Source organism: Phaseolus vulgaris, unplaced genomic scaffold, assembly GCF_000499845.2.
Source record: "Phaseolus vulgaris cultivar G19833 unplaced genomic scaffold, P. vulgaris v2.0 scaffold_16, whole genome shotgun sequence".
Lineage (NCBI taxonomy): Eukaryota > Viridiplantae > Streptophyta > Magnoliopsida > Fabales > Fabaceae > Phaseolus > Phaseolus vulgaris.
Window position 1 is genome coordinate 609,979 of NW_027174085.1, and position 17,669 is coordinate 627,647.

General features: G+C 51.1%; 1 protein-coding gene across 1 annotated transcript; it reads left to right on the plus strand.

The window, feature by feature from the left end:
- The first annotated feature begins 9,174 nt into the window (after positions 1-9,174).
- LOC137817123 (uncharacterized) lies at positions 9,175-14,168 on the plus strand. The gene is made up of 3 exons (XM_068620353.1): positions 9,175-9,829; positions 12,868-13,131; positions 13,264-14,168. Exons 1-3 carry the CDS (start codon positions 9,175-9,177, stop codon positions 14,166-14,168), a joined length of 1,824 nt encoding a protein of 607 aa, XP_068476454.1.
- Positions 14,169-17,669: the final 3,501 nt, after the last annotated feature.

Consider the following 17,669-nt stretch of genomic DNA (forward strand, 5'->3'; position numbering starts at 1 on the left):
CGTGGACAGGGCACAAACCTGCATCTGCTCTTCCTCAGCCACACCCGCGTACGTACTGATGCGGGGCGCCCTCTGCGTATCTTGGGTTAATGAGGAATGACTCCTCGGCCTTCCCCTTGATGCATAAATCTGGAGGACATCCACCCTGTTGTCTTCCACGAATCGACGCGGAGCTTTGAGGGTCTCCTGGATCACCGTCCTCTATCTACCCCCCTTGCCTGAGCTGGCCAGCTTTGCAAGCAGGTCAGCTCTGGCATTCTGTTCCCTCGGGACGTGTATCAACTCAAGAGCGTTGAACGCCCCTCTCAACAACTGGACGTATTTGAGATACGCCGCCATCTGTGGGTCCTTCGCCTGGAACCCACCCGAGACCTGCCCCGTGACCAACTGGGAGTCGCTCTTCACCAGGAGGTTCTGTGCGCCCATCTCTTTGGCCAAGAGCATTCCTGCAATCAAGGCTTCGTATTCTGCTTGGTTGTTACTTGCCTTGAAGGCAAAACGCAAGGCCTGCTCGATTAGTATGCCGTCGGGTCCTTCCAGCACTATTCCCGCACCACTCCCTTGCTGGTTTGAGGAACCATCGACCGAGAGCAGCCACTGTGAACCCGCTTCCACCTCTGGCTCACCTCCGGGCGAAAGTTCTGCTACAAAATCCGCATACACCTGCCCCTTAATGGATCCTCTAGGCTCGTACTGTATGTCGAATTCCGACAATTCCACAGCCCAGCGTACCATTCTTCCTGCCACATCGGGCTTCTGCAGCACCTTCTGTATGGGGAGGTTGGTCATTACCACCACCGTGAAACTGTGAAAGTAATGACGGAGCCTCCTAGCCGAGAACACTACCGCCAGTGCCGCCTTCTCCAGCGCCTGGTACCTTGTCTCGGCTCCCTGTAAGGCTTTGCTTACAAAGTAGATGGGCTTCTGACTCTGGCTCTGCTTTTGTACCAACACAGAACTGATGGCCCTATCTGTTACAGTAAAATACAAACGGAGGGGCACGCCCGTCACCGGTTTGCAGAGAACCGGAGGCGTCGCCAGGTACTCCTTCAGTTTAACGAAAGCCGCTTCGCATTCCTCAGTCCATGCAAAGCGACTGTTTCTCTTGAGGCACTGGAAGTATGGGTGCCCCTTTTCTCCTCCAGCGGAAACAAACCTCGAGAGCGCCGCCATCCGCCCTGTCAACTGTTTAACCTCCTTTACCGATGTCGGGCTCCGCATGGCAATAATGGCCGCACATTTGTCGGGGTTCGCTTCTATACCCCTCTCGGTGAGCAGAAAACCCAAGAATTTACCGGCCTCTACCCCAAAAACACACTTCTCGGGGTTCAACTTGAGGCGGTACTTGGATATCGTGTTGAACAATTCCTCCAAGTCTGCCATGTGCTGTATCCTGTTCTGCGACGCCACCACCATGTCGTCTACATAGGCGTATACATTTCTCCCGAGCATTGGCGCCAAGACCTTATCCATTAACCTCTGGTACGTGGCGCCCGCATTTTTGAGTCCGAAAGGCATCACCTTATAGCAATAACTGCATGTTTCAGTCATGAACGCAGTTTTGCTCTCGTCCCTGGGGTGCATCTTGATTTGGTTGTAACCTGAGAAGGCGTCCAGGAAGCTTAACACTTTGCTGCCAGACGCGCTGTCCACTTGGGCGTCAATGCTGGGCAGCGGATAGGAATCCTTCGGGCACGCCTTATTCAGGTCCGTGAAGTCAACGCACATTCTCCATTTCCCGTTTGCCTTCTTCACCAGAACGACATTGGCGAGCCACTCAGGGTACTGAATCTCCCTAATGTGGCCAGCACTCAGCAGCTTCTGCGTTTCGTCTTTCACCACCTGTTGTCGCTCCTCATTAAATTTCCTCCTTCTCTGACGCACGGGGCGAACCGTGGCGTCCATGCTGAGGTGGTGGCACAGAAAATCGGGGTCAATGCCCGGCATGTCCGAGGCGGACCACGCGAAGGCATCCATGTGGCGCGAAATCACTTCCGCCACCCCTTCCCGCTCTTCTGGGTTTAGCGAGCTTCCTAACTTGAAAGCTTTGCCGCCAATCTCCCTTTCTAGGATGTTGGTAGCGGGTTGCTCCCTATCATCATCATTGGCGAGCGCCGCTTCTTCTACGGGCGCCGCCTCCTCCCCGTGCGCTTCCTCTATTGGCGCATCTGCTTTGGGCGTCGCCCTTTCTGCTATGGCCTCTTCGGGGGTCTGCCTAGCGGGCGTCGCCTCGATCATCGTTGCGTCCGTGATCGGTGGACGCTCGTACACCATGAAAACGCCTCTCTTCGTCTTCAGGCTGTTTTCGTAGCATTTTCTTGCCTCCTCTTGGTCTGATCTGATGACTATCACCCGGCCACTGAGGTCCGGTAGCTTCATCTTCATGTGCCGGGTGGAGGATATTGCACTCAGACGGTTTAGCGCTGGTCTGCCCAGCAAAAATGTTATAGGCAGAATTGGCGTTAACGACGAGGTACCGAATGCTCTCTGTTCGGGAGGCCTCTCCGTCCGTGAACGTAGTCCTCAACTCCAGGTACCCCCGGACCTCTATCTGGTTATCCCCGAACCCATACAAGCATCCCGTATAGGGACTCAGTAGATCGGGGGACAGCCGTAACTTATTAATAGTCGACAGAAACATGACGTCTGCCGAGCTTCCTTGATCAACAAGCACTCGGTGGACCTTTCTCCCAGCCGTGACGACCGAGATGACAACGGGATCGTTGTCATGGGGCACCACATCTCGGAGATCCCTTCTTGTGAACACAATATCTGACTCCCAGGGCTCCCCCGAGAGCCTCTCCTCGATTGAATTCACCCCCCTCGCGTATTTCTTCCGCTGGGAGGCGGTGGGTCCACCGCCGGAAAAACCTCCAGCAATGGTGTGGACCTCGCCAAGCACAGGCATCTCGTGTGCTGGCTCATCCGCCGGCGACGGCAGGGTGGCGGTCGGGGTGGACTCTGCGACATAATCTTTCAAAAACCCAGTCCTCACCAGCTCGTCTAGCTGGTAGCCCAACGACAGGCAATTATCAATTTGGTGCCCGAAAGCCTCGTGAAATTCGCACCAAGAGTCTTTACGGGGCCCTAGCACCTTGTCGGTCTTCGCCGGTCGCCTCAGCCTCTCGGCTATGTTGGGCACGGCGATCAAATCCTTTAACTCGACGACGAAGTTGTACCTCGCCGGTCTCGCTCTTTCTCTGGTGGGGCGTTCGCCTCCTGCGGGACCCCGAGGCTGGGGCTTTCTGGCCTCGTAGGGGCGTCTCGCCTCTGGCTTCTTTCTCCCCGTCGTGGTCTCATTGACTCTGACGGGTTGAACTCGCGCCGGTCCCCTTGGGCGTGAGGGCACGGTACTAGTGCGCTTCACACATACCTCCCCTTCCGAAGCGATATGCTCCACCGCCCTGCGCCGTAATTCTGCGAAAGTCCTAGGGCGATTGCGGATAATAGATTCTCCAAAGGGCCCTGGGCATACGCCTTTCACAAATGCGTACACAATCATAGGCTCCTCGGTTGTACTAACCTTCACGACTTGGGCCCCGAAGCGATTGATATACTCCTTCAGGGTTTCCCCCTGATACTGCTTCACGTCAAACAGGTCGTAGGAGACCTGCGGCGGGGCCTTGTTGGCCAAATACTGTTCTCTGAATAACCGCGACAACTGGCGGAAAGATGTGATATGGCCCTCGGGAAGGCTGATGAACCAGTCCATAGCCATCCCGGTCAGGGTGCTCATGAAGAGCTTGCACTTGGCGGCATCAGAGCCGCCTATCAGGACCATCTGCGTGTGGAACGCCGCGAGGTGCGTCTCCGGGTCCTCCATCCCAGTGAAAATTGCCTTGGGTCCCGCGAACGTGTTCGGGATTGCTGCGTCTAGGATCTCCTGCGAGAACGGAGTGGAAAACTCCCTTGGTGGGGAGTGATTCTCCATCTCGTCGTGCCCAGGCCGCCTCCTATCGTTTCTCAGGCCCTGGCGCAACTCCTCATTCACACGGTGGAGCTCTTCGTTGCGTTCATGCGAGGCGTCAAGATCTGCCTGCATGCGCTCCTGCTCCATCTTCGAATCCGCCATGTCCTGCTGCAACCCCCTCATTATTTCCAGGACCTGCTGCATGGATAGGTCTGTGGGGGCTGCGCGCGCTGATCTTCGTCTGGTGGGGGCCATTGTCACTCCAACCTCCTTCAGCACTACCGTAACCTGGTAGCTTTTTACGAACTTGTGTGATGGGACTGATGTTTTATATCGGCCCCACGGTGGGCACCAAATGTTCCGTCCGGTTGACCGGGACGTCTTCGTGCACGACCTCAACCGTCAGCTAAGGACTCCTTCCCACTGATTGCCTGTGAATTCCTGCAAAAAAGAGGACAAAGAGGCGCCCTAGCGGCCGTTTGCACTCCGACGCTCAAGTCAGCTAGCAAGAAACACCAAAACTGTCCACCCACGTATCTGAGCACCGCGTATGGCACTCTGAAGGTGGTAAAAGAAACTGGGTATATGTGTGTGTGTGTTGTCCCCTTCAGGCAAAAATATTCTCCAGTCACTTGTACGTAATCCTCAAGCGCGGGCAAGCAACTAGAGAGTTTTTCCTAAATTTGTCCAAGGTTCCAACCCTTTTTCCGACATTCTCAGCGCTATTTAAACTGCCCCCCAGCATTTAAAGCGCCTTAAAGCGCTTTTAAACTCAAACGTAACGCGCTCATTAAAGCGCTTAATTATGAAACGTAGCGCATTTAAGACGTTGAAACGCTTGGGAGCCAAAATAGTACCTGAATGCCAAAAAGGGAAACTGTATTGAATATCTTTAATTACCTGGCACCTGACTAGAGGGTGTTTCTATTCCGGCATTGCTGTCATACACGTGGAGGGCCTCACGACGCCTTGACCCCATCTGGGGGCGTTTCTGCCCATCTGGGGACGTTTCTACGCGTGGGTCCTCCTGCTGGGAGTGCTACTGCGCTAGGGGTGGCTTTTTGGGTGCCAACTCATGCCCCCAAGTATCTAGCCACTTACTCTGAGAGCGTATCTGCCTTCCTCTCGCACCCTGCACCCGGTTATCCTGGGCGTGACCTTCCTCTTGGGTCGTATCTGTCCCGAAGGCGTCTCTGGGGCGGCAGGGGTACTTCGCGAGTCAGGCTGCCCTTCACTGGTACTATTACTATGGCCTTGGAGCCGCCTTTCCCTTCTCTTTATCACTTTCCCGAGATATCGGGACCTGAGGCTTTCCCACGACGTAGCTCCCTCCATGGTCTTTCCTACCCATGGGTATCGGGGAACCACACCGTGATTGCCTTGCTTTTACACTGTTTAATCTGGCGACGTCCTCACCAGGGCGACGCCTTCACCTAGGCGACGCCTTCACCTAGGCGACGCCTTCGCCTAGGCGACGCCTTCGCTTAGGCGACGCCTTGCCTTAGCGACGTCTTGTCCTGCCTTGGCGACGCTTTCTCTTGGCGTCCCTACATCTGGGCGACACCTCGAGTTGACTTTGACTTTCCTGTTGTTGACTTTGACCTTGACTTAGTCAACGCCCTGATACGGGACGGTACAGAACATTTGGCGCCCACCGTGGGGCCGATTTAAAACGCCAATCCCATCACAAGTTTCAGGGAGTTTATCAGAGCTACCATAACAACAGGAGGAATTCAGAGGAAAACGTTGAAGGATGAGGGCCACGAGACAAGGTTCCACACGCGCAGCAAGTGAGGAAATGTCCATGCAGCAGGTCATGGACATGATGCAAGGATTGCAGGAGGAAATGGCAGAATCAAGGGCGGAGCAAGAACGTATGCAGGCGGATCTCGCAGCTTCCCACGTGAGAAACGAGGAGCTCTGATCCTGCCGGTTGACTTAGCGCAAGAGCGTTGCCTCGTCACGATCTTCCTCACCAGCTTGACACCACGTGCCCTCCAAGTCCACACCAAAGGTAGCCTCTCTGAGAACCTGAAATGCACAAAGTGGCGCCTCTGCGGCCGGTGGCGCTCCGGCGCTCAAGTCAGTGACAAGAACACCCAAGAAACTGAGAGAAATATGCTCTGTAGGATCGTACTGAAAGCACACAACCCTAGCAGAATGAGCTGTAATGAAAAACGTACCTCTGCAAATTCTATTAAGTTTACCTTTATAGCTAGGTTTCTTCTCTCTCCAGGCCGTTATGCTTTTGGACGCGTGGCTCGCATCCAACCCTGCACGTGTCACCATCTGGGCTGGGGTTGCAGGTTGTACCCAGCCCTACACGTGTCATCACCTGGGTTGGAGTAACTGATAGCATCCAACCCTACACGTGTCGTCATCTGGGTTGGGGCAACTTGTACGTCATTTCTGTGTAGTAACTAGTCGCGCGGCTAAGTCCTCTACTCAAGGAGTAAACTAGAACGCGACATGCTCTAGAACACCACCTGACAAGGCGAGTATCGGGTGCAGCAAAGTGCACCATCTCTGTGATATCGCTTGTCGCTTAATGGCACCCTCCTTATCGCAGCGCCATGCATGTTTTGGCTGAGGAAACCTTGCCTTCAACGAATGTGGCAAGCTGCCCCCTCAACCCAAACGCCCTTCATGCCCCATGCTGGCGTAACGATCGCCTCACTGGAGTTGTACACTTGAACTTGGGCCTTCATCAACTTCAATCTGAGCTTGTCCGGGAATCTGGCGACGTGCTTCCTGCGACGATATCAAGCTACCTGATCGCCAATCGCCAAACACGTCGATGACAGGTAAACCCGGCGACAACCGGCCATGCTCATCGCAGAATGCCAGCTCCATGACCGGTGACTACACTCATCTCTGAACCGTCCATCTTTCCCTTGCTCACGTGCTCCGCTGAGCACGCCCCACATAGTCACGTGCAAGACACGTCATCACACCTGACGACCTGGTCGGTACACAAGCCCTCCAGTCTCGAGCTGCGACTTGCTCAGCGAGGAGACTAAAGAGGTTTAAATCCGGCGGCTTACGTGGCTTTGCGCGTTGGCGCTAAAACTGTTCACTGACTTGACATTTCACCAACTCCTTCGATCATTCGACACGTGGACCCATCAATGGCCATTGTTCACTGTCGTTTGCGCTTCTCACAACGTTCGACATTCTTCGAAACTCTTAATCACTTCGCGGCATTTCACTGTTCATTATCTTCTACCTCTCTTCGAACTCTCAAAACGCTCCAGCGAACGCTCTGATTCTCCCAATCTCCATCCTTCTGACCACTCTTCTGATCATCTAAAGGTAACTTTTTTATCACTTCTACTGATATTTGCTGCATTTTAATCGGTGTGCATCATCCAATACTTGTCTGGAGCATACGTTGTGGGATGTTTCTCTGCTTTGTTTTTCTCTTCTCTGCGTTTAGGGTTTCTGAACCTTTCTCTGCGAGCCCCCCTTGTTCTTCCCTCTTCTCTTCTTCTGTCGAGTCTTTCTGTTTACGAACACTCATACCTTTTCATCTTCTTGCAGCTTTCTCGATGACTCGTCCAAAAATCACACCAAACCCTCCTCCATCTCCTCGCAACCCTCCGGCGAAAACCCGTAGGGCCAACCCCTCTTCTTCCCGCGACCCCCCAAGGGGTCCCAACGTTCCCTCCGACTGAGTCGCGAGACCCGCGTCCTCTCACTGTAGCCAACCGCAACCAAACCCACCACAAACCAGCGTGGTGGTAAAACCTCTTCCAGATTACAAACGATTATACCCGTGGGCCTCCGCAACCTTGTTGGGTGAAACCTCATCCGTTAACTTCGACCTCGACATCTTTCGCCTCAAGAAGGGTGACAAGGAAAACCTCTCTTTCAGTAAAGAGCACGATGACAAAGTGGTTGTGCGGCCTTGTCCTCCCGGTGAGCCAATCTGCACCGATGATCAGGGGAGCGACGACACCCCTTTCTGCTTCATATACACCACTATGTTCAAGAAGGTCAAACTCTGGTTTCCCTTCACACGCTTTGAGAGGGAGCTCCTGACCGAGCTCGACATTGCCCCCACCCAGCTCCATCCCAACAGCTGGGCATTCGTACGAGCTTACCAGATTCTCTGCGCACACTTGGGACTCCCGGCCTCTGTGGACGTATTCTTGTACTTGTTCGAGGCGAAGAACCCGGGCGATCATCTATGGGTCAGCCTCAATGGGATCGCCGGGAGGTCCATTCTCTCTATCTTCCAGCAATCCTACAAGGATTGGAAGGGGAAGTTCGTACGTGTGTGCTGCAGCAATCAAGACCCTTCTCTTCTCGACGGGTTCCCCTTGTACTGGGTGAACAAGGGGAAGAAGGAGTCAAGTTTCAAGAAGGCCAGGGGGCCGGAAAAGATGGGGGCGCTCGACAAGGATTTGTTCAATTTCTGGAAAGGAGTTGCCTCCTGCAACGTGGTTCTCCCCACCTCCTCCATTATTTCTTATGAGTTTCACGAAAGCCAGCTAGACGTCCATATAGGTTCGTCCTTGGGCTTTCTTAACTTACACTTGTGTCGTCCGACCTTTGTCTCGTGTGTAGTTTTAGCTTTCCCTATGTGTTGTCTTTCATTATTTACCTTTCTTTGCATTGTTAACCACTGGACTAATCATGGGCCACTATGCAAATATGTTGTTGGGAAAGGATAAGATGGTTGAGCTACGTGTCATAGCTAGGCGCCACAAGCTAGCGGCGGGCTCCCAAACAGTTCCGAATTCTGTTACGGAGATCGCCGCCGCTGAAGGCCAGTCTTCGCCAGCTGATCTACCCGCAGCCGCCGCTCTTCCAGCCCCCCAACGCAAGAAACTACCCCTCAAGAAGGCCAAGAGGAAGGCCCGTAGGGTAGTGTCTGATGAAGAGACGGATGAAGCCACTGAGGATGGACTAATCTGCAAGAGGAAGAGCGTGGTGGTGGCAGAGCCCTCAGTAATTGAGAGCGTCGCTCCAAACTTCATTGAGAACCCCCCCAGCGCCTCCACACCATTCGAGTCCGCTGGGGAGGTTCCACTTTCAAACGCTTCAGTTGCTGAGGTCGCCCTCGAGCAACTTGCTGATACACAAGCCTCCATCCAAGCCGCCGAAGAGCTGCCCACCTCACCACCACGCCTCGAAGCTCCCCCGTGATCCAACCTTGCGAGGGTGGTGGTGAGCACCAACCCCCGCCCCCTCCATCAACACCGGGTCTTCCATCCTCCCACCAAGAGGCCTTGAAAAACTTCAATACGCGTCTTCATGCTATGGCCGACGAGTGCCTCCCTCACATCGTCGTCGAAGGGCTGAAAGGCAACTTGGAGAAGCTAGAACTCGACTGCCGCATCCATCAAGAAGTCGCAAGCACCGCGAAGGCTGAAGCTGAGAAGATCAAGTGCAACATTTTGCTGCAAGGCATCGAGTTCTCGCGGGTCGAGAATGCTCTCAAAGACGAGCTCCGATGCGTGCGCGATGACAAGAATGAATTGCGTAGAAAACTGCACGACAAGCTTCAGGAGACCATCGAGCTGGAGAGCAAGCTCGTCCCCTTGAGGGAGAAAATCGCCAAGCTGGAGGAGGCGAAGAAAGTCGATGCCCAACAGGTGGCCAACCTAGAGAAGAGATCGATCGAGAGGGAGACTCTTCTGGGAAGAGTTGAGCAGGATCGGGACAAGGCCTCCCAGGAATTAGCTGAAACTGCTGCGGAGCTTGCTCAAGCTCGTGAAGAAAACAGCGAGCTCAAGAAGAAAGCTGACGAGCTCGATGAAGAGAACAGCGGGTTGAAGACAAAGGTCGATGAGCTTCAGCTCGATGCTGCCCAAGTTCTCACTTCCGGCTTCGGAGCAGCTCTGGAGCAGTTTGCTTGCAAATTCCCCGATCTGGACCTCTCGGAGTTTTCTGGGTACAATGAGGTTGTGGATGGCAAGATCGTCCCCCTCATCGACTTATCGCCTTAAAAACTCTTGTACTTGACTTTGTTCTGTAATTTTCATTCTGTTTAAACTATTTGATACTCATGTGCACGCATATATACATATGTATAATCTTCTAACTTATTTGTCGTGCAATTAACTTGTTTAGCTGTACGGTTTTTCTCAACTCATCGTGCTTTATACCAACCGGTACTTAACTTTCTACAAACCTTCTTAACTTAAACAAACGGTTAACTCGAAACAATAACGTTTAACACCAAATCACTTACTTGGTAAAGAAAGGCTTAGGTCAATCTTAATATCTGAACCCTCTCTCGCCCAAGCTACCAAGGGCCAAAGGCATTTTACGTTGCCACCTAGAACTTCGCTGGCACGGCCCTTGCCATCGCAATCTTTTTCTATTTTGATCTTGCGCATTGGCTTCTGGCGACATCCCCCTCCCTTAACTGAGAATGTTCTCTGCGGGACCACCTTCTAATTTCATCTTTGCCCGTATGGGAGGAGAGCTTCCTTTCGGATCTCCCTCCGCTTTCCCCGAGTCTTTATCTTGAAATAACTTGCATCATTGTCCCCTCATCTAGGAGTAGAGGCGCCTTTCGGATCCTTCTCTACCTCCCTGAGTTTCAGAACAATGATTTGGGTGGTGGGGTGCCCTCTGCAAGCCTCTCCCCCCCCCCCTTTAACTTCTAGCTTAACTGGTCTTACTAGGCCAATATTGGTGCCTCACTCAAGGGGAAAGAGTTTTTCTCCGACCCTCCTTTCCCGTACTTGAGATCGTTAACACCCCTGGCTTTTCAGTCTCATCTTGCCTGAACTCACTCGAGGGTGAGGAGGACTTTTTCTGGTGCCTCAACTTGCCCAGGGGTTACATCTCCTCTTCCCCGGATTCACTGAGGACTTGCAACTTGCCTCAATTTGCTCACGCAAAGAGGTCTTGTGATCTGTTCTTGCCTGTGCTCGCTCAGGGCGAGTAGGACTTTAATCTTTTCTCGCCTACACTCGCTCGGGGCTAGGAGGTCTTTTAAATCTCTTTCTCGCCTACACTCGCTCAAGGCGAGGAGGTCTTTTAAATCTCTTTCTTGCCTGCACTCGCTCAAGGCGAGGAGGTCTTTTAAATTTCTTTCTCGCCTACACTCGCTCCAGGCGAGGAGGTCTTTTAAACCTCTTTCTCGCCTAGTGGCGGTCGGAAAAATTTTAATACTTGTGCCTCCGATCGCCGAGTGGCGATGAGGGCTTAAAGCTTGAACTTGCACCCTCGGTCGCCGGGTGGCAATGAGGGGTTTTTAAGACTTTATGTTTCGAAAGTTTTGTGCTGGATGCGTGCGATTTGGCTTCTCCATTTTTAATCTTACCCCACTATCTTGAAAAACAAACAGCATGCAAACTTAATAACTGGGAAACTTCGATAACCTTCGAAACCTTCTTTATTGGGTGGCCTTATTAAAAACCCTTCTCAGGGAAAAAAGAGTGCCCCCTTGAAAAATTGTTTAAACTGATACATCTTAAACTGTTGGAGTTTATTGCTACTTACAATGGCTTAACTGTAGTAAAACTTGAGGTGGGTGGCGTTCCAAGTGCGAGGAATCGCCCCTCCCTCCAGTGTCTCCAAGCGGTAGGCGCCATTCCCGAGTGCTTCGGTTATTCTGAATGGACCTGTCCACTTGGGTGACAATTTGTTTTCCATCTCGTACTGATGGGCCTTCCTCATCACCAGGTCGCCATCTCTGAACTGCCTCGGCTTTATCTTGGAGTTGTATTTGCGCTCGACCCTTCTCTTTACTGCTTCGGCCTTCACCCGCGCTTCCTCCCTACCTCATCTAGCAAATCCAAGTTCATCCTCCTTTCTTCGTTCGAGTCTTCTGACACGAAGTTCAGAAATCTCGGCGAACTATTACAAGTAATAAGAAGTGAAACGACTACACCTGATTGAGGTTACAAAGATCTGCCTTAAACCAGTAGGCAAGATTGCTAGAACAGTAGCTGCACCTCACACCAAGCTTTTGGAACCAAACCAAGAACAAGCACGTTGTGATTTTTGAAATCTTTGAAGAACAAATGCTAATCCTTTGTAAACCTTTGATTCTCTGCTGTAAAAACTTGTTTTTGCAAATGTATGAACTGTTGAATTGATCTTTAACTCAGGAAACAAGTTTGCCTTTTATAGAGAACCAACTTATAACAGATATTTAAAAAACAGTTAAAGTTGTTATAAAATGAACAGATTGAAAATAAAATGAACAGATTTATTTTCAAAAAGCAGTTAGAGAATCTGTTAAGAGAGGTGACTTAGTCAACCATTCTGGTGCAGAGATAAAACTGAAAACGTTTAAGCTTGTCATGGCACCAGAGAGAAAAAGAATCTATTCATTTACAGATGAACAGATTTATTTTTTTTTTATTTTTTTTTCAAAACGAAAACAGAGAAAGTTTAACTATTTAAAACTCAGTCGTTTTGAAAAGAAGAAGACTTAGTCAAAATACCTGATGCACAAAATCTAATTTTCACAAGACATAGCCAAGGCATCAGTGTAGAAAATGAATCTGTTTATTTAGAAAAGAACAGATTTATTTTTATGCAGTAAACGTGTTTTTTGTAAAACATGTGAAAAACAGTTTAAGAAAACTTATGCTTGTTCTTATCACATGGTCAGTGGTTATGAGGTGAGTTACTCAGCAAAAAGCCCACTCTTAGACAACCTCTAAGCACTAACTAAGACACACTTAAAGCAAAGCAAAATGTACATATAAGTCTTCATCAAACACTACATATGAGTCTTCATCAAACACAATCTTGAAGGGGCAGCAACCATCTTCAACACCGTACACCAAGCTAAATGGGGTACCTTCTCAGCCAGAAGTATGGTATGGTATGAGGCTCCCTTAGCTTACACTTGTATCGTCCGACATTTGCCTTGACGACGCTGTTTTGACTTGTGTGTAGTTTTAGCTTTCGCTATGTATTGTCTTACATTACTTATCTTTCTTTGCATTGTTAACTGCCGAACTAATTGTGGGCCACTAATGCAGATATGATGCTGGGAAAGGACAAGATGGCTGAGCTACGTGCCATTGCTAGGCGCCACAAGCTGGCGGCGGGCTCCCAAACAGTTCCGAACTCTGTCGCGGAGATCGCTGCTGCCCAAGGCCAATCTTCGCCAGCCGATCCACCTGCAGCTGCCACCCTTCTAGCCCCCCAACGCAAGAAACTACCCCTCAAGAAGGCCAAGAGGAAGGCCCCTAGGGTAGTGTCTGACAAAGAAACGGATGAACCCACTGAGGATGGGCTAATCTGCAAGAGGAAAAGGGTGGCGGTGACAGAGCCCCCAACAATTGAGAGCGCCGCTCCAAACTTCATTTAAAACCCCCCCAGCGCCTCCACACCATTTGAGTCCGTTGGGGATGTTCCACTTTCAAACGCTTCAGTTTCTGAGGCTGCTCCTGAGCAACTTGCTGATACCCAAGGCTCCAATCAAGTCGCCGAAGAGCTGCCCGCCTCACTACCACGCCTCGAAGCTTCCCCCGCAATTCAACCTTGTGAGGGTGGTGGTGAGCACCAAACCCTGCCACCCCCAGCAACCTTAAGCCTCCCAGCCGCTCTTCAAGAAGCTCTGAAGTCCTTTACCGTGCGCCTAAGTGCAATGGTCGACGATTGTCTTCCTCAAATCGTCAGCGAAGGGCTCAAAAACTCCTTGGAGAAGTTTGAGCTCGATAACCGGGTCAAACAGGAGGTGGCAAGCACCGCGAAAGCCGTGACCCAGAAGACCAAGTGCGACATGCTGATGCAAGGCCTCGAGTTCTCGCGGGTCGAAAATGCCCTCAAGGATGAGCTCCAGAGCATGCGCAAAGACAACAAAGGGCTGCGCAAAAAGCTTCACGACAAACTTCAAGACGCTGTCGAACTGGAGAGCAAGATCGTCCCTCTGAGGGAGAAAATTGCCGCGCTGGAGGAGGCAAAGAAGACTGGCACCGAGAAGATGGCCAACTTAGAGAAGAGGTCGGTCGAGAGGGAGACTCTTCTGGGGAAGGTTGAGCAAGAGCGGGACAAGGCTTCCCAAGAACTTAGCAAAACTGTTGTTGAGCTTGCCCGAGTTCGCGAGGAGGACAGCGGGCTCGAGCTTGAAGTCACCCGGGTTCGTGAAGAGAACAGTGGGTTCAAGACGAAGATCAACGAGCTTAAGCTTGAGGCTGCCCAAGTTCTCACTTCCGGCTTTGGTGCTGCCTTGGAGCAGTTCGCTTGCAAATATCCCGACCTTGATCTCTCCGAGTTCTCAATATACAACGAGGTGATGGACGGCAGAATCGTACCCCCAACTGATTTATCGCCTTGAAACTCTTATGTTTTACCTTGGTCTGTAATAACTTTCATTCTGTTCGAACTGTTTGGTACTCATGTGCACATGTATATATATATATATGTATAATCTTTTGACTTATCTGTAATGCAATTAACTTGTTTAGCTGTATGGTTTTTCTCCACTCAACGTGCCTTGTACGAACCGACACTTAACTTTCTGCAACCCTTCTTAACTTAAACAAACGGTTAACTTGAAACAATAATGTTTAACACGACATCACTTACCCGGTAAAAAGGGCTTAGGTCGATCTTAATATCTGAACCCTTTCTCGCCCGATCTACCAAGGGCCAAAGGCATTTCTACGTCGTCGCCTATAACTTTGCTGGCGCGGCCCTTGCCATGCAATTCTCTTCTGTTTCACTCTCGTGCAATGGGCTTCTGGCGACATCACCTTCCCCTTAACTAAGAGTGTTCCCTGCGGGACCACCTCCCGATGTCATCTTTGCTCGATTGGGAGGAGAGTTGCCTTTCGGATCTCCCTCTGCCCTCCCCGAGTCTTTACCCTGAAATAACTCGCATCACTGTCCCCTCATCTGGGGGTAGAGGCGCCTTTCGGATCCTTCTCTACCTCCCTGAGTTTCAGAACAATGATTTGGGTGGTGGGGTGCCCTCTGCGGACCTCTCCTACCACCCTTTAACTTATGACTTAATTGGTCTTACTAGGCCAATATTGGTGCCTCACTCAAGGGGAAAGAGTTTTTCTCCAACCCTCCTTTCCTGTACTTGAGATCGTTAACACCCCTGGCTTTTCAGTTTCATCTTGCCTGAACTCACTCAAGGGTGAGAAGGACTTTCCCTGATGCCTCAACTTGCCCAGGGGCTACATCTCCTCCTCCCCAGATGCACTGAGGACTTTCATCTTGCCTCAATACGCTCACGCAAAGAGGTCTTTTAAAATGTTCTTGATTGCGCTCGCTCGAGGCGAGGAGGTCTTTTAAATCTTTTCTCGCCCACACCCGCTCAAGGCGAGGAGGTCTTTTTAAATCTCTTCTCTCCTACACTCGCTCAAAGCGAGGAGGACTTTTAAATCTTTTTCTCGCCTACGCCCGCTCAAGTCGAGGAGGTCTTTCAAATCTCTTTCTCGCCTGGTGGCGGTCAGAAAAATTTTAATACTTGTGCCTCCGATCGCCGAGTGGTGGTGAGGACTTAAAAATTTAAACTTGCACCCCCGTTCGCCGGGTGGCGATGAGGGTTTTTAAGACTTCACGTTTCGAAAGTTTTTGTACTGGATGCATGCGATTTGGATTTTCCATTTTTAATCTTACCCCACTAACTTGAAAAACAAACAGCATGCAAACTTAATAACTGGGAAACTTCGATAACTTTCGAAACCTTCTTTATTGGGTGGCCTCATTAAAAACCCTTCTCAGGGAAAAAAGAGTGCCCCTTTGAAAAATTGTTTAAACTGATACATCTTAAACTGTTGGAGTTTATTGCTACTTACAATGCCTTAACTGTAGTAAAACTTGAGGTGGGTGGCATTCCAAGTGCGAGGAATCGCCCCTCCCTCCAGCGTCTCCAAGCGGTAGGCGCCATTCCCGAGTGCTTCGGTTATTCTGAATGGACCTGTCCACTTGGGTGACAATTTGTTCTCCATCTCATACTGGTGGGCCTTCCTCATCACCAGGTCGCCATCTCTGAACTGCCTCGGCTTTATCTTGGAGTTGTATTTGCGCTCGACCCTTCTCTTTACTGCTTCGGGCTTCACCCGCGCTTCCTCCCTGACCTCATCCAGCAAATCCATGTTTATCCTCCTTTCTTCATTCGAGTCTTCCGGCACGAAGTTCAGAAATCTCGGCTAGCTCTCCTGGATTTCAACTGGAATCATCGCATCGCACCCGTACACTAAGCTAAACGGGGTTTCGTGGGTTCCCGATTGCTCAGTAGTATGATATGCCCACACTATGCGGGGAGCCTCCTCAGCCCAAGACCCCTTGGCCTTTTCCAACCTCCTCTTCAATCCTCTAAGCAGAACCCGATTAGCGGACTCCACTTGGCCATTCGTTTGCGGGTGTTCCACGGAAGCAAAGACCTGTTGGGTCCCGATGTCCTCGCACAACTTCTTCAACAGGTGGCTTGCGAACTGGGTCCCATTGTCTGATACTAGACGCTTGGGCACGCCAAAACGGCACACAATATTCTTCCATACGAAATTTTGGATTTTGTGCGCGGTGATCTGGGCTACTGGTTCAGCTTCAATCCATTTCGTGAAGTATTCGATCGCCACAACCAAATACTTCATTTGTCTGATTGCCAACGGGAAGGGTCCTAGGATGTCGATTCCCCACGTGGGGAAAGGCCAAGGGCTGTAGATTGACTTTAACTCTTCTGGGGGCGCCTTGTGCCAGTCGGCGTGCTGCTGGCATTGCTTGCAGCGCTGGGCATATCTCTTGCAATCTTCCCTCATCGTGGGCCAGTAATAGCCTGCACGGATAGTCCTTGTTGCCAGCGATCGACCTCCAATGTGGCTCCCGCAAATCCCCTCATGGAGCTCAGCCATAATCCTCGTGCACTTCTCTCCATGTACACACACAAGAAGAGGGTGTGTAAATCCGAACCTGTACAGCTCGCCGTCAATAAGGGTAAACTTGCTGGAACTCTTCTTTATCTTTCTAGCCTTTGTTGAGTCGACTGGAAGCACGCCATCCGCTAAATAGCGTTGGTATGGTGTTATCCACGTGTCTGGCTCGTGGACAGCGCAAACTTGCATCGTTCCCATCTCTTCTGCTGGGCGCGCTCTGACCCTCGGCGTCCTCAAAGTTTCCTGCGTTAGGGATCTATGGCTTCTCGCCGTTCTTTCCGTCGATCTGCAGACATGAAGAACCTGGTGGTCTGCCACGAATGCTCGAGGCGCTTTAAAGGTTTCTTGAATGACAGTCCTCTGTCTGCCACCCTTGCCCGAACTGGCGAGCTTGGCTAACAAGTCAGCTCGGGCATTCTGCTCTCTTGGCACGTGCACCACTTCAAATAAAGCGAAAGATCCATTTATCTCTTGCACGTACTCCAGGTAGGCTGCCATCTGCAGATCCTTGGCTTGGAACTCGCCAGTTACCTGTCCAGTGACCAGCAGCGAGTTGCTTTTGGCCATTAGTACCTTCGCTCCCATCTCTTTTGCCAACAGGATACCGGCGATCAAGGCCTCATATTCCGCTTGGTTGTTGCTTGCTTTGAAAGCAAACCTCAGTGATTGCTCGATCAACACACCGTTGGGTCCCTCCAAAATGACCCCAGCCCCGCTGCCCAGCTAGTTGGACGACCCATACACCGAGAGCACCCAACGAAAGTCATCCGTGGGGTTTTGCGTTGTTTCGGAAGACAGCTCGACCACAAAATTAGCAAAAATTTGCCCCTTGATCGGTCCCCGGGGCTCGTACTTGATGTCGAATTCCGACAGTTCCACCGCCCACTTCACCATTCTTCCAGCTACATCTGGTTTCTTCAAAACCTTCTGGATGGGCACGTTAGTCATTACCA